The 18207-nt window shown below is 38.0% G+C and overlaps 1 protein-coding gene across 2 annotated transcripts in view; it reads left to right on the top strand.

Moving 5' to 3' along the window:
• Window positions 1–18207, top strand: part of rnf17 (ring finger protein 17) — a 24927-nt gene continuing 6720 nt past the window's right edge. The window contains exons 1-24 of one of the 2 annotated variants that reach the window (XM_085136030.1): window positions 1–135; window positions 1480–1592; window positions 1818–1915; window positions 2676–2754; window positions 3064–3153; window positions 3631–3734; window positions 4336–4504; window positions 4675–4751; window positions 5884–5958; window positions 7764–8047; window positions 8171–8206; window positions 8373–8534; window positions 9437–9608; window positions 9802–9943; window positions 10282–10472; window positions 10610–10739; window positions 11951–12113; window positions 13169–13284; window positions 13750–13867; window positions 13966–14083; window positions 15321–15572; window positions 16942–17089; window positions 17508–17620; window positions 18033–18123. In XM_085136030.1, the coding sequence (XP_084992156.1) occupies window positions 69–135; window positions 1480–1592; window positions 1818–1915; window positions 2676–2754; window positions 3064–3153; window positions 3631–3734; window positions 4336–4504; window positions 4675–4751; window positions 5884–5958; window positions 7764–8047; window positions 8171–8206; window positions 8373–8534; window positions 9437–9608; window positions 9802–9943; window positions 10282–10472; window positions 10610–10739; window positions 11951–12113; window positions 13169–13284; window positions 13750–13867; window positions 13966–14083; window positions 15321–15572; window positions 16942–17089; window positions 17508–17620; window positions 18033–18123 (3108 nt within the window). In that variant the 5' untranslated portion in view covers window positions 1–68. The remainder of the gene's footprint in view (window positions 136–1479; window positions 1593–1817; window positions 1916–2675; window positions 2755–3063; window positions 3154–3630; window positions 3735–4335; window positions 4505–4674; window positions 4752–5883; window positions 5959–7763; window positions 8048–8170; window positions 8207–8372; window positions 8535–9436; window positions 9609–9801; window positions 9944–10281; window positions 10473–10609; window positions 10740–11950; window positions 12114–13168; window positions 13285–13749; window positions 13868–13965; window positions 14084–15320; window positions 15573–16941; window positions 17090–17507; window positions 17621–18032; window positions 18124–18207) is intronic. The other variant, XM_085136031.1, reaches the window with a different exon arrangement.

Consider the following 18207-nt stretch of genomic DNA (forward strand, 5'->3'; position numbering starts at 1 on the left):
GTCACGTGACAAAGAAAAACTGGAGAACCTTCTCGATAAATCAGTTTAGGGAAGGCAGTTCAACAAGGATGGACAGAGGCGAAAACCACAGCGCTGCAATTTGCAAGTTATGTGGGGAGGCCTTCACGCTTCCTGGTAGGGGTTTTAAAATGTTTTTCTTACAATTTAACACGCGTTAACACACGTTATACCGTCTTACATGACGGTATAACTTACTTCTGTTCGCTAGCTGGCAGCGGTATCAGTTAGCTAAGTTAGCTAATTATGCAAATTTGTTCATATCAAACTTTGCCGAAAACGGTTAACTGCAAACTTATGAATTTTTCAGAATGTGTATTCTGTATATTGTCATGTAGCGACCTAAGAAAGAACTAAATTTGTCAAGTATATTGACCGAGCCCATAAAAATGTTTTAATTGGGACAAGAGAAAAACATGTCTCAAATTTTAAATTTTAACAAGTTAAAGTTCGTAGTTACGTTTTCCATATGGCGTTATAAAAACCGGTATAGAAACCGGTACAGAAACGCCCTTCAAATATGCTATGACTGTTGGTGTTGCATAGCTTGTCCACCAGATGGCACTTTGCAATCCTGTTGGCAGTATTTCATTACTGTAATGGTCATAACCTGTGAATGAATATATCTTATCTCCCCCTTAATAAGGTGGGGCAAGCTCAATTAAACTTTGCACGAACATCGTCACACATGTTGTGTGTATGTTGTATGTTTTTTTAAAAAACTATTATTATACATAATAATTCGTTTGATTTCATATTCAATGCGATGTTTCACTCTCCATTTGCTTTTGTTTCACGTGTCATAATCGACCTACGTTGCCCATAAATAACTTCACCGTCACCAAAATATGTATCCGCAACGGAATTTTGTTCGAACTTTGTTGAAAAGGGCCACTAGTTGTTGTACTAGTGTAATGTCACAAGTACAACAACCTGCTGAGCAGAGCTGACAGAAAAAGAAAATCAGCTGATATATCAGATTTTTAAATATATTTCGGTATCTGTCTTAGTCGACCACACGTAGTTTGTCAAAATTGGTATTACTCCCAGATCACGTGTGTCCTAGCCAGGCCTTTTCCCCCCTCCCCTTGGTGATCAGACATATCATACAGGAATCTGTACATACACAGATACAGAATAGCTCTAAATTCATTTAGACCAATACAAAGTTTTAGGTCATAAATCAGCTGCAGTTGTCCATATTTAACCTCTGGATTAGTTGCATGTCATTTAGCTAAACATTATCTTAAAAAACTTAATTACAATGTTTCCTGTTTCATTAATTTTTGCAGTACTGTGTCCAGAACAACTAAGCTAAATTTGGGTAAATTACAGACTAATGTATTCAACCAGTGATAACATTTTGTTATGATAAGATATCTGTATTTTGATAATATATGTTTTTAAGAGCAAAGTTCAAGGGAACAAAAACAAAGTTTATCCCTTTTTTTTCCCCTACAGAGGATGATATCCCTGGCAATCTCCCTCGTGTGCTTTTATGTGGCCACATCTATTGCACATTTTGCCTGCAGTCTCTTGAATGTGACAGTGCCATCAGATGTCCGGAGTGTGAGGTAAAAATTGTCTTTCCATTCAGTGGAGGCCACAACTCAGTTGTTGACAGTAGCAAATTTTAAAAGGATCACTTTCATCATAGATTACTAAATTAGTGGCTTATTAATTTGTAAAGCACTTCACGTATAAATGTGAAATGATTAGTTTGTCTTTCCTTCCTTAGTTCTTCATTGCAGAAAAAGTCAAAGGGTGATTGTAAGCTATCAAATTGATCCTCCCTGCAGGTTGAGTCCACTCTTCCCGAAGGGCAAGTGTGTGGTCTGCAGGAAGACAGCAGAATCATAGGCCTTATCTACACTACTAAAATGAATAAGATGAAAAGGTAAGATGCATCTCTGACTATTGAGCTAACCCACTGCTGAATCAGAAGTTGATGTTGAGAAATGCTAGATTAGATGAAACTTTATTAATCCCTCGGGTGGGTTCCTCCGGGAAATTCAGTGCTGTTAAGAACTTTGCCTCCTCTGCATGTAATGAATGTGCCATAGATTTTACAGTATCATTAGAGAGTCTTTATTCTCCCCCTGAAGGGAGGGAGTAATTTGTCAGTTCAGTTTGTTTGTCTGGTTGTTAGTAGCCTAGCTCCCACAGTTTTTAGTCGCCCCACCCTGGGGCGCCTCTGTCAGTGCGCCCCAGGGTGGCTGTGGCTACAGAGTAGCTTGCCATCACCAGTGTGTGAATGGGTGGATGACTGGATGTGTAAAGCGCTTTGGGGTCCTTAGGGACTAGTAAAGCGCTATACAAATACAGGCCATGTACCATTTACCATATTATTTTCAAATTTTGTGTGACGGTAGATACCAATACCAGTTCAAGCTGATTTATTTTGGTGAAAATCAGGTGAAGGACACACCAAATGTGAAAATCAGTAAAAACATTATTACCCACAATTTTTAATAGATCATCTTCAAATTTCACAACAATATACTAGGCCTTAGGTGACATAAGTACCTAGGTTGACAGGGCATGGAGAGAGCTGTACAACACTTTTTTTTTTCTTCAATACAACGTCATAATGATGCCATAAAAGGCTGATGTCATCATTTTGTAAAAACAACATCATTTCTCTTCTTAAACCTCAGATGTGACAAATCAAAGAACCGCAAAAAGAACAAGGCATCACCATCCACAGACACTCATGTCAGCTCTGATATGGAGCAGGTAAGTTTGGGTGAGGTTGGTAGTGGGGAATGAAAGTTGTTTTCACACCACATGCTGTTAATGTCAAACATGTCTGTAAATTTTCAAATTACTTAGCACACTGCATTAACACATTGACTGTGACATATATTTATTCCAGCATGTTATGTGAGATGACATTTAAACATAGCACTACACGTTTCTGTCTCAGGTTACTGGCATAAATGTTTGACTTATTCTCATTAGTACATGCTTTTAGTACTAACCACGAATGACTGGCAAATATTTAATAATTGTTGAAGTAAGATTTCTGATGCTGACTTTTTCTAGCCAGCTGATATTGAGAAGATTCAGAAGACTGTAGATGAGGCATTGGCTCAGGCTGCAGAAACTCTTGCCCAGCTTGTGCACACCCACGAGGTAAAAGCTGCATTCCATACTTGTCTTTTTAAAAGTGGAAGCTGTCTTAAATGAAAACATCCAAAAATCCCTTTCTTATATACCACACCTGAAACTGATTTCATAGTTGACAGTTGCAAAAGACACCCCCCCCACCCAAAAAAAGGAAAAAAACAAATGTAATGCTTAAAAGCAACTGATAGAGCAAATCATAACTAATAGGGTTTATTAGCAATAGGTCCTTAACATTGATTTTGTGGGTTAAGTGTTGCTTCCAAGTCTTTGAATGATAACTTAGGCAAATTGTGTTTTTTATCTTTTATACGCCGCCTTTATATTTTAACAGTGTCGTACAACAAGATAAAAACAACCTGAACACATGTTGTAGAATATTATCACTAACTGTTTATGTTATTTAACATAACATTAATTATAATACAAAAAATGTTCTTTGAGACTGTTGTTGGATTTGCAAATAAATGTTTTTCATTTGTGCAGACACTGACGACTGGTCTGGAAGAACAAGTGAAGAGAGAGGTAGCTCGGCTGGAGATGGAGATCAAGCAAGCTGCAGACAAGGCTTTACATGCTGTTGAAAACTGGTATGGATGTTAAGTCTCAAAATGTAGTTCAGTAGAAAAGCTTTGTAATGATATTCTGTGTTCACCTTTGGAAAAGTGGTTTATCAGAGTTTCTTAAGAGCTTGACGAGAAGGGGACTGGACTTCTTTAAAAAAAAAAATATTATTATTATTTTTTTATTTTTTTTTTGAAGGTTTTTCATCCAAGAAACGTCTTTAGTTTAATAATCAAAAGGTAGAGAGTACCAGATATTAAAATCTTATTTAGGGTTGTCCTTTGATTGTTGCATTGTCACATTAGCCAAGGGATAAAAAAGGTGTGGGTCACTACCACCAGAGGTTTCAGACAAAACCACTGCGAAGACCTTCTCCCACTCTATCATGTGACCTATTGAGGTTGCATGACACAAGGTGCAGGTTGGGGTTTAGATGGCGTCGGGAGTTTTTGTCTGTGGTTTATCGGATGATATGAAACTAACAATAGTAGATGGGTCCTTTTTTGTTTTTGTTTTTTGTTGTTGTTGTTTTTACTTGCTTTAAATTGTTTCTTCTTTTAAAATCAAATCAAGGAACTGTTAAGAAAGTAAAACAGCTGAATTGCCCCCCCCCTCCCCCCAAAACAGGAAAGACGCACAGATGAGCCAGCTGACAAAACTGGAGACAAAATTCTCATCCAGCCAAGCAGCAGTGCACCACATCCAGGAGCGAATAAAGGCATTGGAGATTGCCATGCAGATGGCCAGAAAAGTGCGCCGTGTCCCCTTTTTGGAGCAGTACTGCATACTAGATAAGGTGTTTGTTATTCTTACATACATCCTGACAGATTCCTCCTCACACAGTATATGTCAAATTCTGTAAAATTTGTAACAAATTGATGTGACTTCACCTGCTGCTTTAATAATTTATAGGAAAGAAGACAATATAGTGAATTCTGAAATATGCTGCTTCTCTTTGAATAATAGGTATTAGAGACACTGCAGGCTCCAGTGGATGACCAGTTGATTGATATGAAATGCATTACCATGGGGACTGGAATGAGGTTTGTTATTGTTTGGTTTGTAGGGGACATATATAGAACACTTTGGTTGTGTCCAAATTTATGGGCTGCATCCTGAGGACGCATTTGTAGACCGATTACGTCACAGCGACGCGCCGAAGGCTGTCCAAATTCGTAGACTCCTCCGAATGCAGCCGACAAATGCGTCCTCCTTTTCCCTTAATTTGAAGGATGGGTCGGGTGTGTCCTTCGTGGCCCACCATATCCCAGAATTCATAGCGTGGCCCAGCCAATTCCAGTTTTCAACAATGGTGGCCGCTACTACGTTTTAAAATTACTCGTATTAATCTTTCTGGGTCACAAAATAAACTTTTAACATATTTTCAGGCAAGAATGTGGCTGTGTAAACTTCAAATATCTGCTCGGTTTATCAAGACATTGCATATTTGCAAAAGTGCGGCAATGTTTTGGGAGACGTCTGTTACCCACCAGCTCGATAGCAAGCCGTGAGCTCAAGGGTCACTGAAGCCGCCGAGAACGGCACAACTCCCGGCACATCATTTTCAGATCACCGCGGACTTTCGCAACTCATAACAATGTTATTGTTTGGCTTTTTTCAGTGTTTCATTTGTTTGTGAGTAAATTGGTTGGAGATTAAAGTTATTAGATTAGATTAGATAAACCCACCCGGGGGATAAATATTAATCCCCCGGGTGGGTTCCTCTTTGGTTTTCACACAGCTGAATAAACGTCAAACAGAAAACTGATCAAACAGAAGTGTGAGATGGTTGAGAATTTACGCCAGTGTCCTGTCATATGTTAGATAGCAAGGAGCAGACGGCCGAGTTTATTAAACTCCACCGAGACAGCGGTGGAGTTTAATAATCAGAAGGCTAGACCGTCCAAGTCCACAGCCGTTTACTTCTGGCCTACCAGACCTTCTGAGGACCCGGCCCACGTAGACCGCGAAGGCTGGGTCCTCAGGAGGATGCAGCCCATGCAGGACACGACCTTTATACATGAAACAAGTTCTTTACTGTCTTTCCAATAGTATATTGACATATTAAAATAGTAACAATAATGTGTGCAGGAAAGTGCGGGAGTCTGAGTGCATGAGTGATATACGTTTATTTCTACATATTTTAAAACTGGTATATCTATGTATGTGTTGTAGCTGTGTTTTCCAGTTAGAGTGTCTGAATGGGAATTTAGCATTGTCCTTGAAGATGGAAGTCAGCGACCCAAAAGAGTGAGTGTTTAATTTATCCCTTATAGATTTCCACTTGTATTCATTATTCCCTTTCAAGTGATTTAAGATTTGTCTTACCTTTTTTGTTTGTTTGTTTGAGCAGTTGAGAAAAGTATTGTGCCATAGACTTCTATATGCAGAATATGCATTAATTACAGCTAATGGTCTTGTACTAACTAACTTGCACCATGCATAACTGTGCAAGTCTTAAGTCACCCTTCATCTTTTAAAAATATTTTTATTAGGGAAAAAATGGGGAAATGGTTGCAGAGATTTATTAAGATGTGTAAACATGTGCAAATACAGTAGACCCAAAACTGAGTTCCTACAATTTTAACGAGTTTGAAAGTCAACATTTGGTTCAACCCCGTTTATTCTTTGACACTGCCTAAGCTATTCTAGGCAGCTTTCTGGTTATACCTTTAAGTAGTCTTCAGGAATAGTTCTTCAGGCTTCTGGAAAGACATCCAAAGCTCGTCTTTGGATGTTGGCTGCCTTACTTCTACTTTCTGTCAATTCTGCCTCTGGTGAGGCCAAATTCATGACTCATTCGTGGTGGGCTGAAAGGTATTCTTTTCCACACTGGCAATGTGTTTAGGGTTATTGTTATGCTGATAAATGACAATCAGAAGCTTTCCCAATGGTATTACGTGATGGTGGCATTTATAATAGACCTGTTGCTACTGATTTTCTGTCCATTTTTTTTGGTTAATTTGGCATACCCCAGCCTTTTCTCCCTTTCCTTTACTTAAAAAATGGTTCTTGACACCCACACTTCAACTGAGACCATTTTTGATGAGTCCTTGGTGAACAGTAGATAGGTGAACTGGAAGCCTAGATGCCTCTCTCCAGTCCTTTTTCAAATAATTGATGGATTTTTTTCCCCCTATTTTATAAGGACATGACTTTCAGATACTGTTCATCTGCTGTCCACTTTTTTTCCCCCTAAGGTCTCACGCATGTCTTGGTCCCTCCAGTGATGCATAGAACATATTATACTACAACCTGGTATATACCAGGTTGTAGTATAATATTTTTACAAAAATAGCATTTTAGGATTTGCCTTGTTATCTATGGCATTTCCTTTCATAGATTCAGTTAAAGAAATAAAGAAATACAATTGTTCAACAGGTAACAAAGTCCCTAAAGATACAACTTCAAATCGGTTCTTTGCTAACTGCTATCTGTTATGTATGGACACAACACTGGTTCATCGCTCTTTAGTTAGGGGCTTTTTTTCCCTTTCTTTTTTTCTTTTTATCTTTTAAATGGTTGGTTCATAGGTTTAATGTTAAGTTGCTCAAGCAAAAAACTTACCCTGCAAATGGGCAAGTAGAAGGACTGGGCTGAAAGTAAGCAAAGAGTGGACAATGTTCAAAGAAAACCTGTGAAAAAGCTTCACAAAGCCTGGAGAACTACTGCTGAATACTTAAAACCCTACATGAAAATCTGGCTGTTTGAAAGCAAAGCATTACTGTAGTAATACTGTGAGTTTTAATTGTGGCACAATGTATTAGTAAAGGGGTGGTGATGTGCTACTATAGGATTGTGTTGAAATATGTGGTTGTTCTGTTGTAAAAGACCTTTGAGGTAACTGTTGTTGTGATTTGGGTGCAATATAAATAGAATTTATATGGCATTAAAACATATACACATTGAGGTTACACATATGTAAGTACACATATATACTGAAATATGGGCAAAAGAAGATTCAATAGAGATTCATTAATTTTCAGTGCACTGCTGGTGCCATCTGTATTGCCTTTAATTTTTGAAGGCATGTTAACTTGTGACATTTGTTGTAGCCTGGCTCTGTCCCCACCCAAAAGCTACCAGCCAGGCAGGTTTGGTCGAAAGTCTCACTTGAAACGTCCAGATGGCAGAAACAGCAGGTGTATTCCACGCAGTGACAAAATCCACACCCCACCAAAGCAGCGCCAGCAGAGTCCAAGAGCTAACAGTCCATCATCACGAGGCTCCTCTCCAAGCCCAAGAGCTCGTTGCAGGTTCAACCTTTCTCGCCATAGCTCAGCTTCAGACCTCGGAAGCCCAGATGTGATTATTGAGGACTTTTTAGATGAGGGACAAGGTGTGTTGCTTTGTTGTTAGTACATTGTTTACATTGATTTTCTTAAATGATGTTTGAGCCAAATAGAATCTTAAAATAGAGGCAAAAGAGAAGCTTTAATCTATTTTGAAATGTTTCCTGTAGCCCTCCCTCCAACTGGTACTGCTACTAAGAGAAGTGGTAAGGAATTGTTATATAGTGTTATATCGTTATAAAGATAAAGTCAATATAAGTAGATCAATAAGCATAATGTCAACCAGCAAAAAACAGTTGTCCTACCACACATCATTTAAAATTAACTGGTACATGCTCTAAATAAGACAAACCATTTGTTGTCTGTTTTTAGCAATCACACAGTGGGTGGTGGTAACCCACATTGTGAATCCAAGTCAGTTCTATGTCCAGTCTGTGGCTGAGAGGAGAGAAAGTGAGATCCTTTCAGACAAAATCAACCAACTCTGCAGTGGAGATGGTTGCAGCTTCACTGTAAAGGACACAGTGGAAACAGGTTTGTGTATGTGTGTGTGCACTTCGGTTTGTGTGAAAATTTTACATTTCAGTTTAAAAACATTCCGCATTTGAGCTGTGCCATATTATAGCGTTTGTAATAATAGCAGTATAAATTTTTTACACGATATAAGAATGTCATATTGTTTTGCCGTGGTGCAAACAACAACAATATAAGCTCAGACAGTAGTGTGGAGCTTATATAGGAGAGAGCAGCTTGTCAGGATTTATGAATTGAATGGATCATGAGAATACTTTTTAATCAAAGCTAGATAATGTAAATTTTTCCGTAAACTGTTAATGAGTTAAGGTAACAAGGTGGCATTGAATTTAATTGTGCTCCCTTGGAAAATGCTTGTACTATAAGAATAAAAATGACTTGACAGTTAATGCAAAGGGGATATTCAATAATTTAGGAATTTTGTAATTTGTGAACTAATTACTATTGGTTTGATATTGGGTGCAGAAAAATACATTGCAAATCATTTTATTATACTTCAGTGGTAAAAGACTAACGTTGTCACCCTGAACAGCTGGGAGAAAATTTGAGAACGAGGCAACATTGGATTTTCAAATTGGTACCATTAGTGCATCTATTAAAAATCTTGGATGAGTTCAAATCTCAGTTAGTTCGACCTCAAGGTCAGAGGTCATCTGCATGTGATAACTCACGGAAGTCACTTAGGATTTTCAAATTTATGCCATCAATGCACCTACTAGTAGGCAGAGGGGTTGCACTGGCAGCTTTCAATATTTTTTTTTTTATCTTGCTTCCTTGTTCCCTTTTTGATTATGCTTGCATTTTCCATATACTGAGAATGCATCAAGCCATACTTTTAATGCAGAATGGCTGTAGACATTGTCGTGTTTGTTTGTTTTCTTTGATTTACCGTTTCTCTGCAGAATCCTTGATCTTTGTAAAGTGGAACGAGGGCCACTGGTGTCGGGCTAGAGTGGTCGAAGTCTTGCAGAAAGGCTCTTTAGAGCCTGTGAAAACCTGTGCAGTCACCCAGCTGGCTAGTATACGAGTTTTCTTCCTTGATCATGGACTCACAAAAAGCATCACCATAAATAGGTACACACACACGCACTGCAGTAAACGTAGAACCCCAATTCCCCCAAGAAATTGGGACATTGTAGAAGATTATTTTGACTCTGTGTGTTGTTCATTTCTTTTTCATCAGAGAGGTGGCGCATAAGTATACTATGTTTGAAGTTTTCTGTTCTTAGCTTTAGTTAATTCTGTATTGTTTGGATGAATTTACCAGTGAAGACGGGGCTACTGAGGCTTCACTGAGTGCTGTGAACAACCAGCTGAGAAAAGTGGGTAGAGCCGGAAAAAATGACTTGGCTCACTTTGCCCCAATGGTCATCAGATGTTCACTCAAGGACCTGGTGCCTTATGATGTGGTAAGACTGCGGAAATTTATAGACGGATATAGAATTTGTATTTTGAAGAATACTTTCTTGGAAGGTCGATATAGTAAAAGCTCCTTTTTCTTAAGTTTCACGTGCCAGTATTTCAGAAAGTACAAGAAAGAACCTAAATATACTTTTTATGAGATATTTCTAATGAAGGAAAACAGTGAGTTTTTATTATCATTATTATTATTAAAAGTTCTATTCCCAGTGTAAGATGATACTAGTTTTTCATTGCTTCTTGAAATGTTAGTTGTATTTTTTTATTGTGGATAAATATTATCTCTGTGTGTGTGTGCGTGTGTGCGTGCGTGTGCGTGTGCGCACAGACAAAGGGCTGGAGTAAAGAGGCACAGGTTGAATTCCGCAGTGTGGTTGGCTCTGCAGCAGTGGAGATGCGGCCTTTGGGTCAGGACCGAGAGTCTTTGTTGGTAGACCTGCGGAAAGCTCCCATGGAACAGTTCAGCTCCAGTGTATTCATCTCTATCAGAGAGTATCTTGTTTTCATTGAAGTAGCCAGGTACCCATAAATGTCCAAATAACCCAAACCCATAAGAATTAAATCTTATTCATTAGGACTGAATAAAAATTTATTTTGAAGCTCTGTCACCAAAATGGCCTAAACTTGTCTATGTTTCCCCCAAAAACTGCTCACAGGTTTTATTCTCCAGTGACGCTGAGCAGGGAGCCTCTGCTGTACTACCCTCCTGTATATCCCAAGATTAACAGCAAGATCAGTGCTATGGTGTCCCATATCAACAACCCTGCTAACTTCTACATCAACCTGGTACTACACATGAACATGAATAAATATGTAATATCCTCCAACTAATCTCAGATGCCAGCAATATAATTTAAATATAAAAATACACAAATTGCATTGCGTGGGGGAAAAAAAAATTATTAGGGGTGCAACAATACATGTATCGATATTGAACCGTTCAATATAGTGCTTTCGGTTCGGTACGCATATGTATCGAACAATACAAATTTTTTTATTTATTTTCTCAACTTTCTTCTGACGATGCCGTCTGTGTTGAGAGCTCAGTGGATCTGCACTCAACAGTGCAGATCCACTGAGCGCAGCGCAAGCTAGCAAGACAGAAGCTAAGCTCGTTGCAACATGGCAACTGCCTCAATGCTACCCTAATTTGAACCTCCCCCACCCTCATTCAGATCTGGCCTTTGGACCTATTTTGGTTTTCATGTGAAGCATCACCCTGATGGTAAGCCCGTCATGGACAAAAGTAAAACATTATGTCGGATGTGCCACGCAATGCTCAATTGATGAGAACTAGTGCGTTAGTGCAGTTAACGTGTTGACACTGTCCAGCCCCACCACGGGGCGATCCGCGGTAACTCGTTAACGGAGATTTGCCGCGTTATGGCATTAATGTCATTTTAACGAGATTAACGCTGACAGCACTAGTGGGAACACAACGAATATGACTGCGCATTTATGCCGACATCATCCTAGTGCAAAGACAAGTGGAAGCAGACAAAAACAACAAGCACACATGCTACAAACTTTACCCGAGTCATTTAGACAGCCGTTAGCACATGATTCTCCTTATGGGGACCTGATATGTTTAATATGCTGCTGAGAATATACCCCAGAAGAAGCTATAGTATAGCTTTTATTTTGGAAAGAGACGTTTCTCTGTAATAAACTCTCTTTTCCAAAGATGAGTGATTTGTTGATCAGATAGATTTATTATTTTATCCCTTTGTTGTTTCAGCAACATTAAATTTAAAAACTGTACTTTTGAGTTAAAATATATATTTATAATTTTAATAAATGACAAATTAAAAAGACATAAACATTTTTTGTATCAAAAAATATCGAACCCTGACACCAAAGTATCGAACCGAACCGTGAATTTTGTGTATCGATTCACCCCTAAAAAAATATATCAAAAATGAGAAGAAAAAAAAAACAAAACAAAAAAACCACACACTTATTGGTTAACTGAATCTATCCTCCAACATCGCCACCAGGTTGACAACATGGAGTTCATGTTGCTCTCAGCCAAGCTTCAAGAGTTCTACAATGATCTTGCATTGCTTGAAGAAGACAAGCTCAGCATCTACTGCCCTGTGATTGGACAATCCTGTGTTGCCCGTTTAGATGATAAGCTGTGGTACAGAGCTCAGGTGAAAGGTAAGTGTGTGGGTGAGCATGTCAAGGATTGAATAAATGTTTTTACCTTTTACCATACCTATTATTTAGCACTTCTTAGTGGTCTGATATAATAATGTAGTAGGAAGTAGTAATTTTCCCAATATCTCATTTGATATTACTGTGTTGCTTCCACAGTCCACCTGCTAGATTGCAGGTTGCATTACCACACAGTTGGTAAGAGAAGAGAGAGACTAATAAGTTTATGTCCCTCTTCTCACCTTTCCAAGCAAAACGGCAGAAAATCATGCTAAACCATGTCCCACACAGCATTAAATTATTTGGGCTTTTGTGGACATAAGTGTTTGAAAAGCAGCTGAACAGATAAAATTGTGCTAAATCTACATTTTCTATTTTTCATAATTTGTTAAACAGCCGCATAGTTAAAACATGCACTGTTACAAGTTTTAAAAAAAATGACAACTGAATGTTAATCAGAAACACTGGTTTATTTAACAGCAGCAGCATTTTTGTTAGCAAAACAAAAACAATTCTGTGGTTCTCATCCTCGACTGGAGTTAATTTAGGCTAGGTTAAAACTTTGGAACTGTTTGGTTGAGGCAGTAATCATTTGGCTTTGTTAAAACAACAGAAACATTTACAGAAAATGATTATAAGTGTGCATGCTATTAGTTAAGGCTGTCGAGGTTGTGGGTTTTCATTTTAGGCTGTTGGTATTGGGGTTTGCCATGTAACATCATGCAAAAATGACTCAAGATTTATCTCACATTGGATGTGATCTAAGCATCGGTTGCTAAGGGAAAATGGCTGGCAGTGGTTTCTGGCTCTTCCTGACGCAAATTAGTTACATAGAAAATGCTGCACCAAAGACTTGTGATTCTTTGGTTGTTAGCAGATTGCCATGGCAATTTTTCAGGCTGCAAATACTTGTTATCGACTAGCAGAGATGAAGATATTTCTTCATACATAATTTTTTTTTCACTTAATCTTCAACCTTCTCTTAAACCTTTGTTTAACAAAACAAATTTTTTTTGCTGTACACTAATGTAACTATTTGTCTATGTGCGTCTGTGTAGGGCATCCAGGGGGAAGAAAAGTGGAGGTTCAGTTTGTTGACTTTGGCAACAGGAAAATCTTGTCAGTCAGCGACTTGAGGAAGATCAAAAATGAGTTCTTTGCCCTTCCTGCAAGGGTGAGAGCACAGAATTTTATGTATTATTATTATTTTTTAATTCTTCATTATCGGAATTTATTGCATGTAAACAGAATCTACAGTATCTGTAAGCTGTGAACAAAAGTAATATACCTAAAAATCATCCAGCAAAATGAGTTCATTTCTGACTCCAGTTCAGTTCAATTAAAATGGTCTAACATGAGGGTGTGTGCTCATTCCTTGATAAGGTTGAAAGTTATCAGTGTTTCCCACATATAGAGTTTAGTTATAATAATAATAATAATAATGGATTGCATTTATATAGCGCTTTTCGAGACCCTCAAAGCACTTTGGGTGGGCTGGTCTGGTGTATTTGCCACCTTATTTTGGCATTTTGTTTAATATTTTATCATAAAATGAAAATGTACGTGTATTTGTTTATATTGTGTTAAAATTTTGAATAGCGTTGGTTTAAGTCAACAGGAAATGACTTCCTGTGTGCAGGCAATCAACTGCTGTTTGTCTGATGTGATTCCTGTGGATGGAGAGTCTTGGACCGATGCGTGTACTAACAGATTCATCAGCCTAGCAAACCAAAAACTGGTTACTATTATAGCTACAGGTACTGTTAATTGAAGTGTAAAACATAAGTTCCTCTGTAAACATAGCACACAAAAAAGCCATGTATGTCATCTTTTGTTGTGTGTATGCCCCTTCCAGGACAAGGCCCTAAGTCTGAGCCTCTCCCAGTAAAACTGTTTCAAGGTGAGGTGAATGAGCCACTAACCAACATTGCTGAACTGCTGGTCAAAGAGGAGCTGGCCTGCTTCAAAGAGAGGTTAGTTCTCCCAAGTTTGATATAGAACTTACAATAGAAAGTGTTCATGATAAATAAGGGCATTCATTTGATTAGTGGGTAAATGTTTCCAACAAATTGATCATAATGAAATGATTGTAAACTTAGAATTAATCGATTAAAAATGGGTACTGGGTAGTCGAAGCTGCCATGTTAACCCAAATCTTGAATACAGTGGCTTAGATGGACATCACCATTGCCCCTAATCATGGCTCATGTATGTGGCTACAGACCAGTCACATAGCACGCCAAAGGCAGAGAAAAAGAGAGCTTGTAGACATTCACTTGCCGTGGAAGCAGATTTTAATTAGAGATATGAGGGATCTATGTTTTACCATCTGAGAAGGGGCGCCCTTCACCAAAGAAGTGAAAAGGAAAAGAGACAACATTACCAGTATCTGGATATAAGGTTATCTTCTTCCTCCTCACCTCTAGCCTCATCTCATGACCTAACGTCGGAAAGGTTCCATAAATATGCAAATTTATTCCTGATATTGTCTCAATTACGTCATATCAGCAGAATAAACATGTCTCTCCTATCTCTGTGCAACTGACAATGAGGTATAACTATAGCTGGTTAGAAGCTAACATTATGGAAGCTAAAGGTCACACTTCTCATCTGATAACAATTTCATTACATTCTCACACCGCATTAGAGTTTATTCGCTTTCAGTCCAACAACGTTAGATCAAGTTAAAAGAAAGTTTCAGTAACTCCGGCTAAAACTATCAGTAAACGTTACAGTTCTTTGCTAGAGTTCAGGATATCCTCAGCAACTCACCTCAGTATTGCTGTTATTGGACAGAGGTGAGCTGCACAGACTCGTTGACTCACCCCGGGCTCTTCTCACAAAGTTTTATAGCCTCCCCCACAGTAAATGGACATGAACACACATTGACAGATGCGAGGTAAACAGGGGACCGACATTCTACATTCACTAAAGATGAACAGCAGCCACCGTAGCTAGGATTATGTCCTTGAGTTCGGAGGGGTAAGAAAACAGAACTCAGTTGATGCAGTATTTTTCATGCTCTAACTTTAAGAATTTAATGTATCTTGTGCTTGTTGTACCTCTTTATTTAGTTTTGTTTTTGTTTTTTTGGGGGGGGGGGGGATCCTTACAATCAATCATTGCACTTTTCTGCCAATTTAATGTACATTGTTTCCAGTTCACTTAATTTTCTTCTTTCACTGTCCATTTACATCCCTTCTGATGTAGCCTGAACCCTAAGAATGCTTGGCCCTCTGGTGATGATTCAGCCATATGGGACCCTCCACTTGAGGTTGGATTAGCAACAGGGCTAGTTGATGTCCCAGACCAAATAATCTCTGGAAACCAAAAAGAGGACCCACTTGAGCCTCAGCTGAAGCTCCCTGCCCAACTCAAAGACCTGAAAGTGAGAGTCTGCCATGTCAACTCTCCAAGCAGCTTCTATGTCCGCTTCGCCCAGTACGACTCTCAGCTCAAAAGGTCAGCTTTTAAAAAGCAAGACAGTCATTATGATTATATCATTTTCTTGAATGAAATATTTATACAGATAAGTCATTCATCCAAGAATTATCTGTACTTTTGTATACTCATACTCAAAATGCTCATTCTTTACTACTTAGTCCTGTTAGCAGTTATTAGTACAATACAATACAACTTTATTTGTATAGCACGTTTAAAAAACCAGCGGTACACCAAAGTGCTTTACAATAAAAACAGGAAAATTAAGACATGATTAAATAAAACAAAGTACCACATATGTCATCGGGTTGAGGGCACTAATTATACAGCAATAAAAGGAAATATAAGAACAAAGTTACTAAGAACAGATATAGCTAAAAGATGAAGTACATAAATAAAATATTGAACCACATATAAAATAGGGACACTAACTAGATGGAAAAGCTATGTTGAATAAGTGAGTTTTTAAATGGGATTTAAAAGATAAAATGGAGTCTGACACATGGATAGCGATGGGAAGGTTGTTCCACAGATTAGATGTAACCAGGGCAAAAACGCGGTCACCCCTAGATTTAAGTCTAGCTCTAGGCTGAGCCAATTAGTATCTTGACAAGTAATTTAGGTTGTAGATTAATTAGATTTAGCTGTTTTATTGTATGATAGGTTGGCTGGCTGACTTGAAATGCAAGTTAAGAACTGAACTGGGTTTTTTTTTTTTTTTTTGTTTTGTTTTGTTTTTTCCTCCCTCTTCTTATTGAGCACTAACACACAATATATACAACATATAAAGCAGTTGGTTGGTACTCCCATAATATAATACTGTGTAAATGTTTTGACTCTCTTCTTGTTTCTTTCTATTTTACTTTCAGACATTCTTGTCATTTTTAAGTGGTCTTGGGTGATAGTTCTCCAGTCCGCTCTTTGTACCTTATCATTTTCATTGGAATGTTTTTTGCTTAAGTCACTTAAAACTGATCTCTGAATCATTCAAGCATTAAAAGCAAAAAGCAAATAATTAATTTTAAATTGTATCAGAACTTTTATAGTAGCAGCCAAAACACATCGTTTGTTCCATTTCTTTAGTTGGATGTATGAAAAACACTAAAGATATAATACTATTTTTGCACAACCACGTTTTTTCAAATAGTCGACAGATATAAATAGAAAATTAATAGAATTAATATTAATAGAAAAATTGACATATCTTGCCATTGTGTGCAGCATGTTTTTAAAAATTTGAGGAAACTGTGGAGGAAAAAAGAACAGATGTTGGGCCTCAAGGCACTTTATGTTGTAAATTCATAAAGTTACTCTACAGTTGTTAAGGAGGTCCTGACACCCCTTTGGAGTTATATATATATATATACTGTCATGTTGCTTGTTTTTTCAGGATATGTGAACTGGTAAAGCAGGAGTGTGCACAAATAGAGCCCCAGGATGTGGAATGGAAGGCAGACATGTACTGTGCTGCACTCTTCAATGGAGTTTGGGAGAGAGCACAGATATGCTCTGACGTCACATCTAGCGACAGTGCAGAGGTAAAACAAGTGTTGCTCCCAAAAAGCATCATCAAACTATTTTCTTTTAATCCAAGAGTTAAACGGCACTGAAAGTCAGTGTTACATGTAAATAATCTTTTTTTTTAAAAATCCAACAAACTGCATGTTGGCAGAGATGTATATCATTTGCAGTTGAATATAATAGTAACTGTAGCTTGATACTTTCTGATAATAAAGATTTTTTTTTGATTTTTTTTATTTTTATTTTTTTAATGGGAAGGTTGTAGGACTGCTCTGATTTACATTGTTATGCATGACTTTTTCTCTTACCTCTAAGGGTGCAAAGTGAGGTCAAACCATTGATTCATAACAGCTGTCCAGACATACTAGAATTTCTCTTTAAATGTATAATTATAGCATTATCAACACTGATTATGTCTTTGCTGGCTGGTACCAGGTGAGACTGTGCGATCACGGAAAGATGATGAAGATCGATGTCAGTAACCTGCGACCATTGCCATCTTCCTTGATTGGCTCCCTAGCACTTGAGTGCACTTTTCACGACATCAGGTTACACACACACACACACACACACTCACAGAGTTTAATTACAAACAAGGACACATGTATAATATATTTGCCAATAAGAAGTAGGGCCAGGTTGTTTAATTTAAATGTAATGTCACAGTATAACAATTTGACAGTAGTAATAATAATAATAATAATAATAATAATAATCATAGTAGTTATGTTAACCAGTAAACCGCTGATTTTTTTTTTTTTTTTTTAAGTTTTTAATCAGTTAATGTGCTGTTACAGTTTTGTGATGGTGTATATAGATGTGTCCCCATTAGTTTTACTATAATGTGACAGCTTGATTTTGCTGCCACACAGTTTCAGTACTCTGGTTTGGATAAAAGGTGTACTCCAGTTTGTGTTTCTTTCTCACTTTTACTTTTTATTTGCTCTTTGTCCCTTTTAGGCCCGCGGGAGGCCGATCTACCTGGTCAAATACAGCCTGTGACTCATTCTCCTACTACTTGACAGGAGCCTCGGCTGTTATGACGATCAAGGTCTTCCTGTCTTTTCCACCCGTTATCGCCCAGTTTCTTTCTACTTTGATTTTTGCCTGGTTTTTTTGGGGTAGGGGGGTTTGT

This window comes from Neolamprologus multifasciatus, chromosome 16 (assembly GCF_963576455.1).
Source record: "Neolamprologus multifasciatus chromosome 16, fNeoMul1.2, whole genome shotgun sequence".
NCBI lineage: Eukaryota > Metazoa > Chordata > Actinopteri > Cichliformes > Cichlidae > Neolamprologus > Neolamprologus multifasciatus.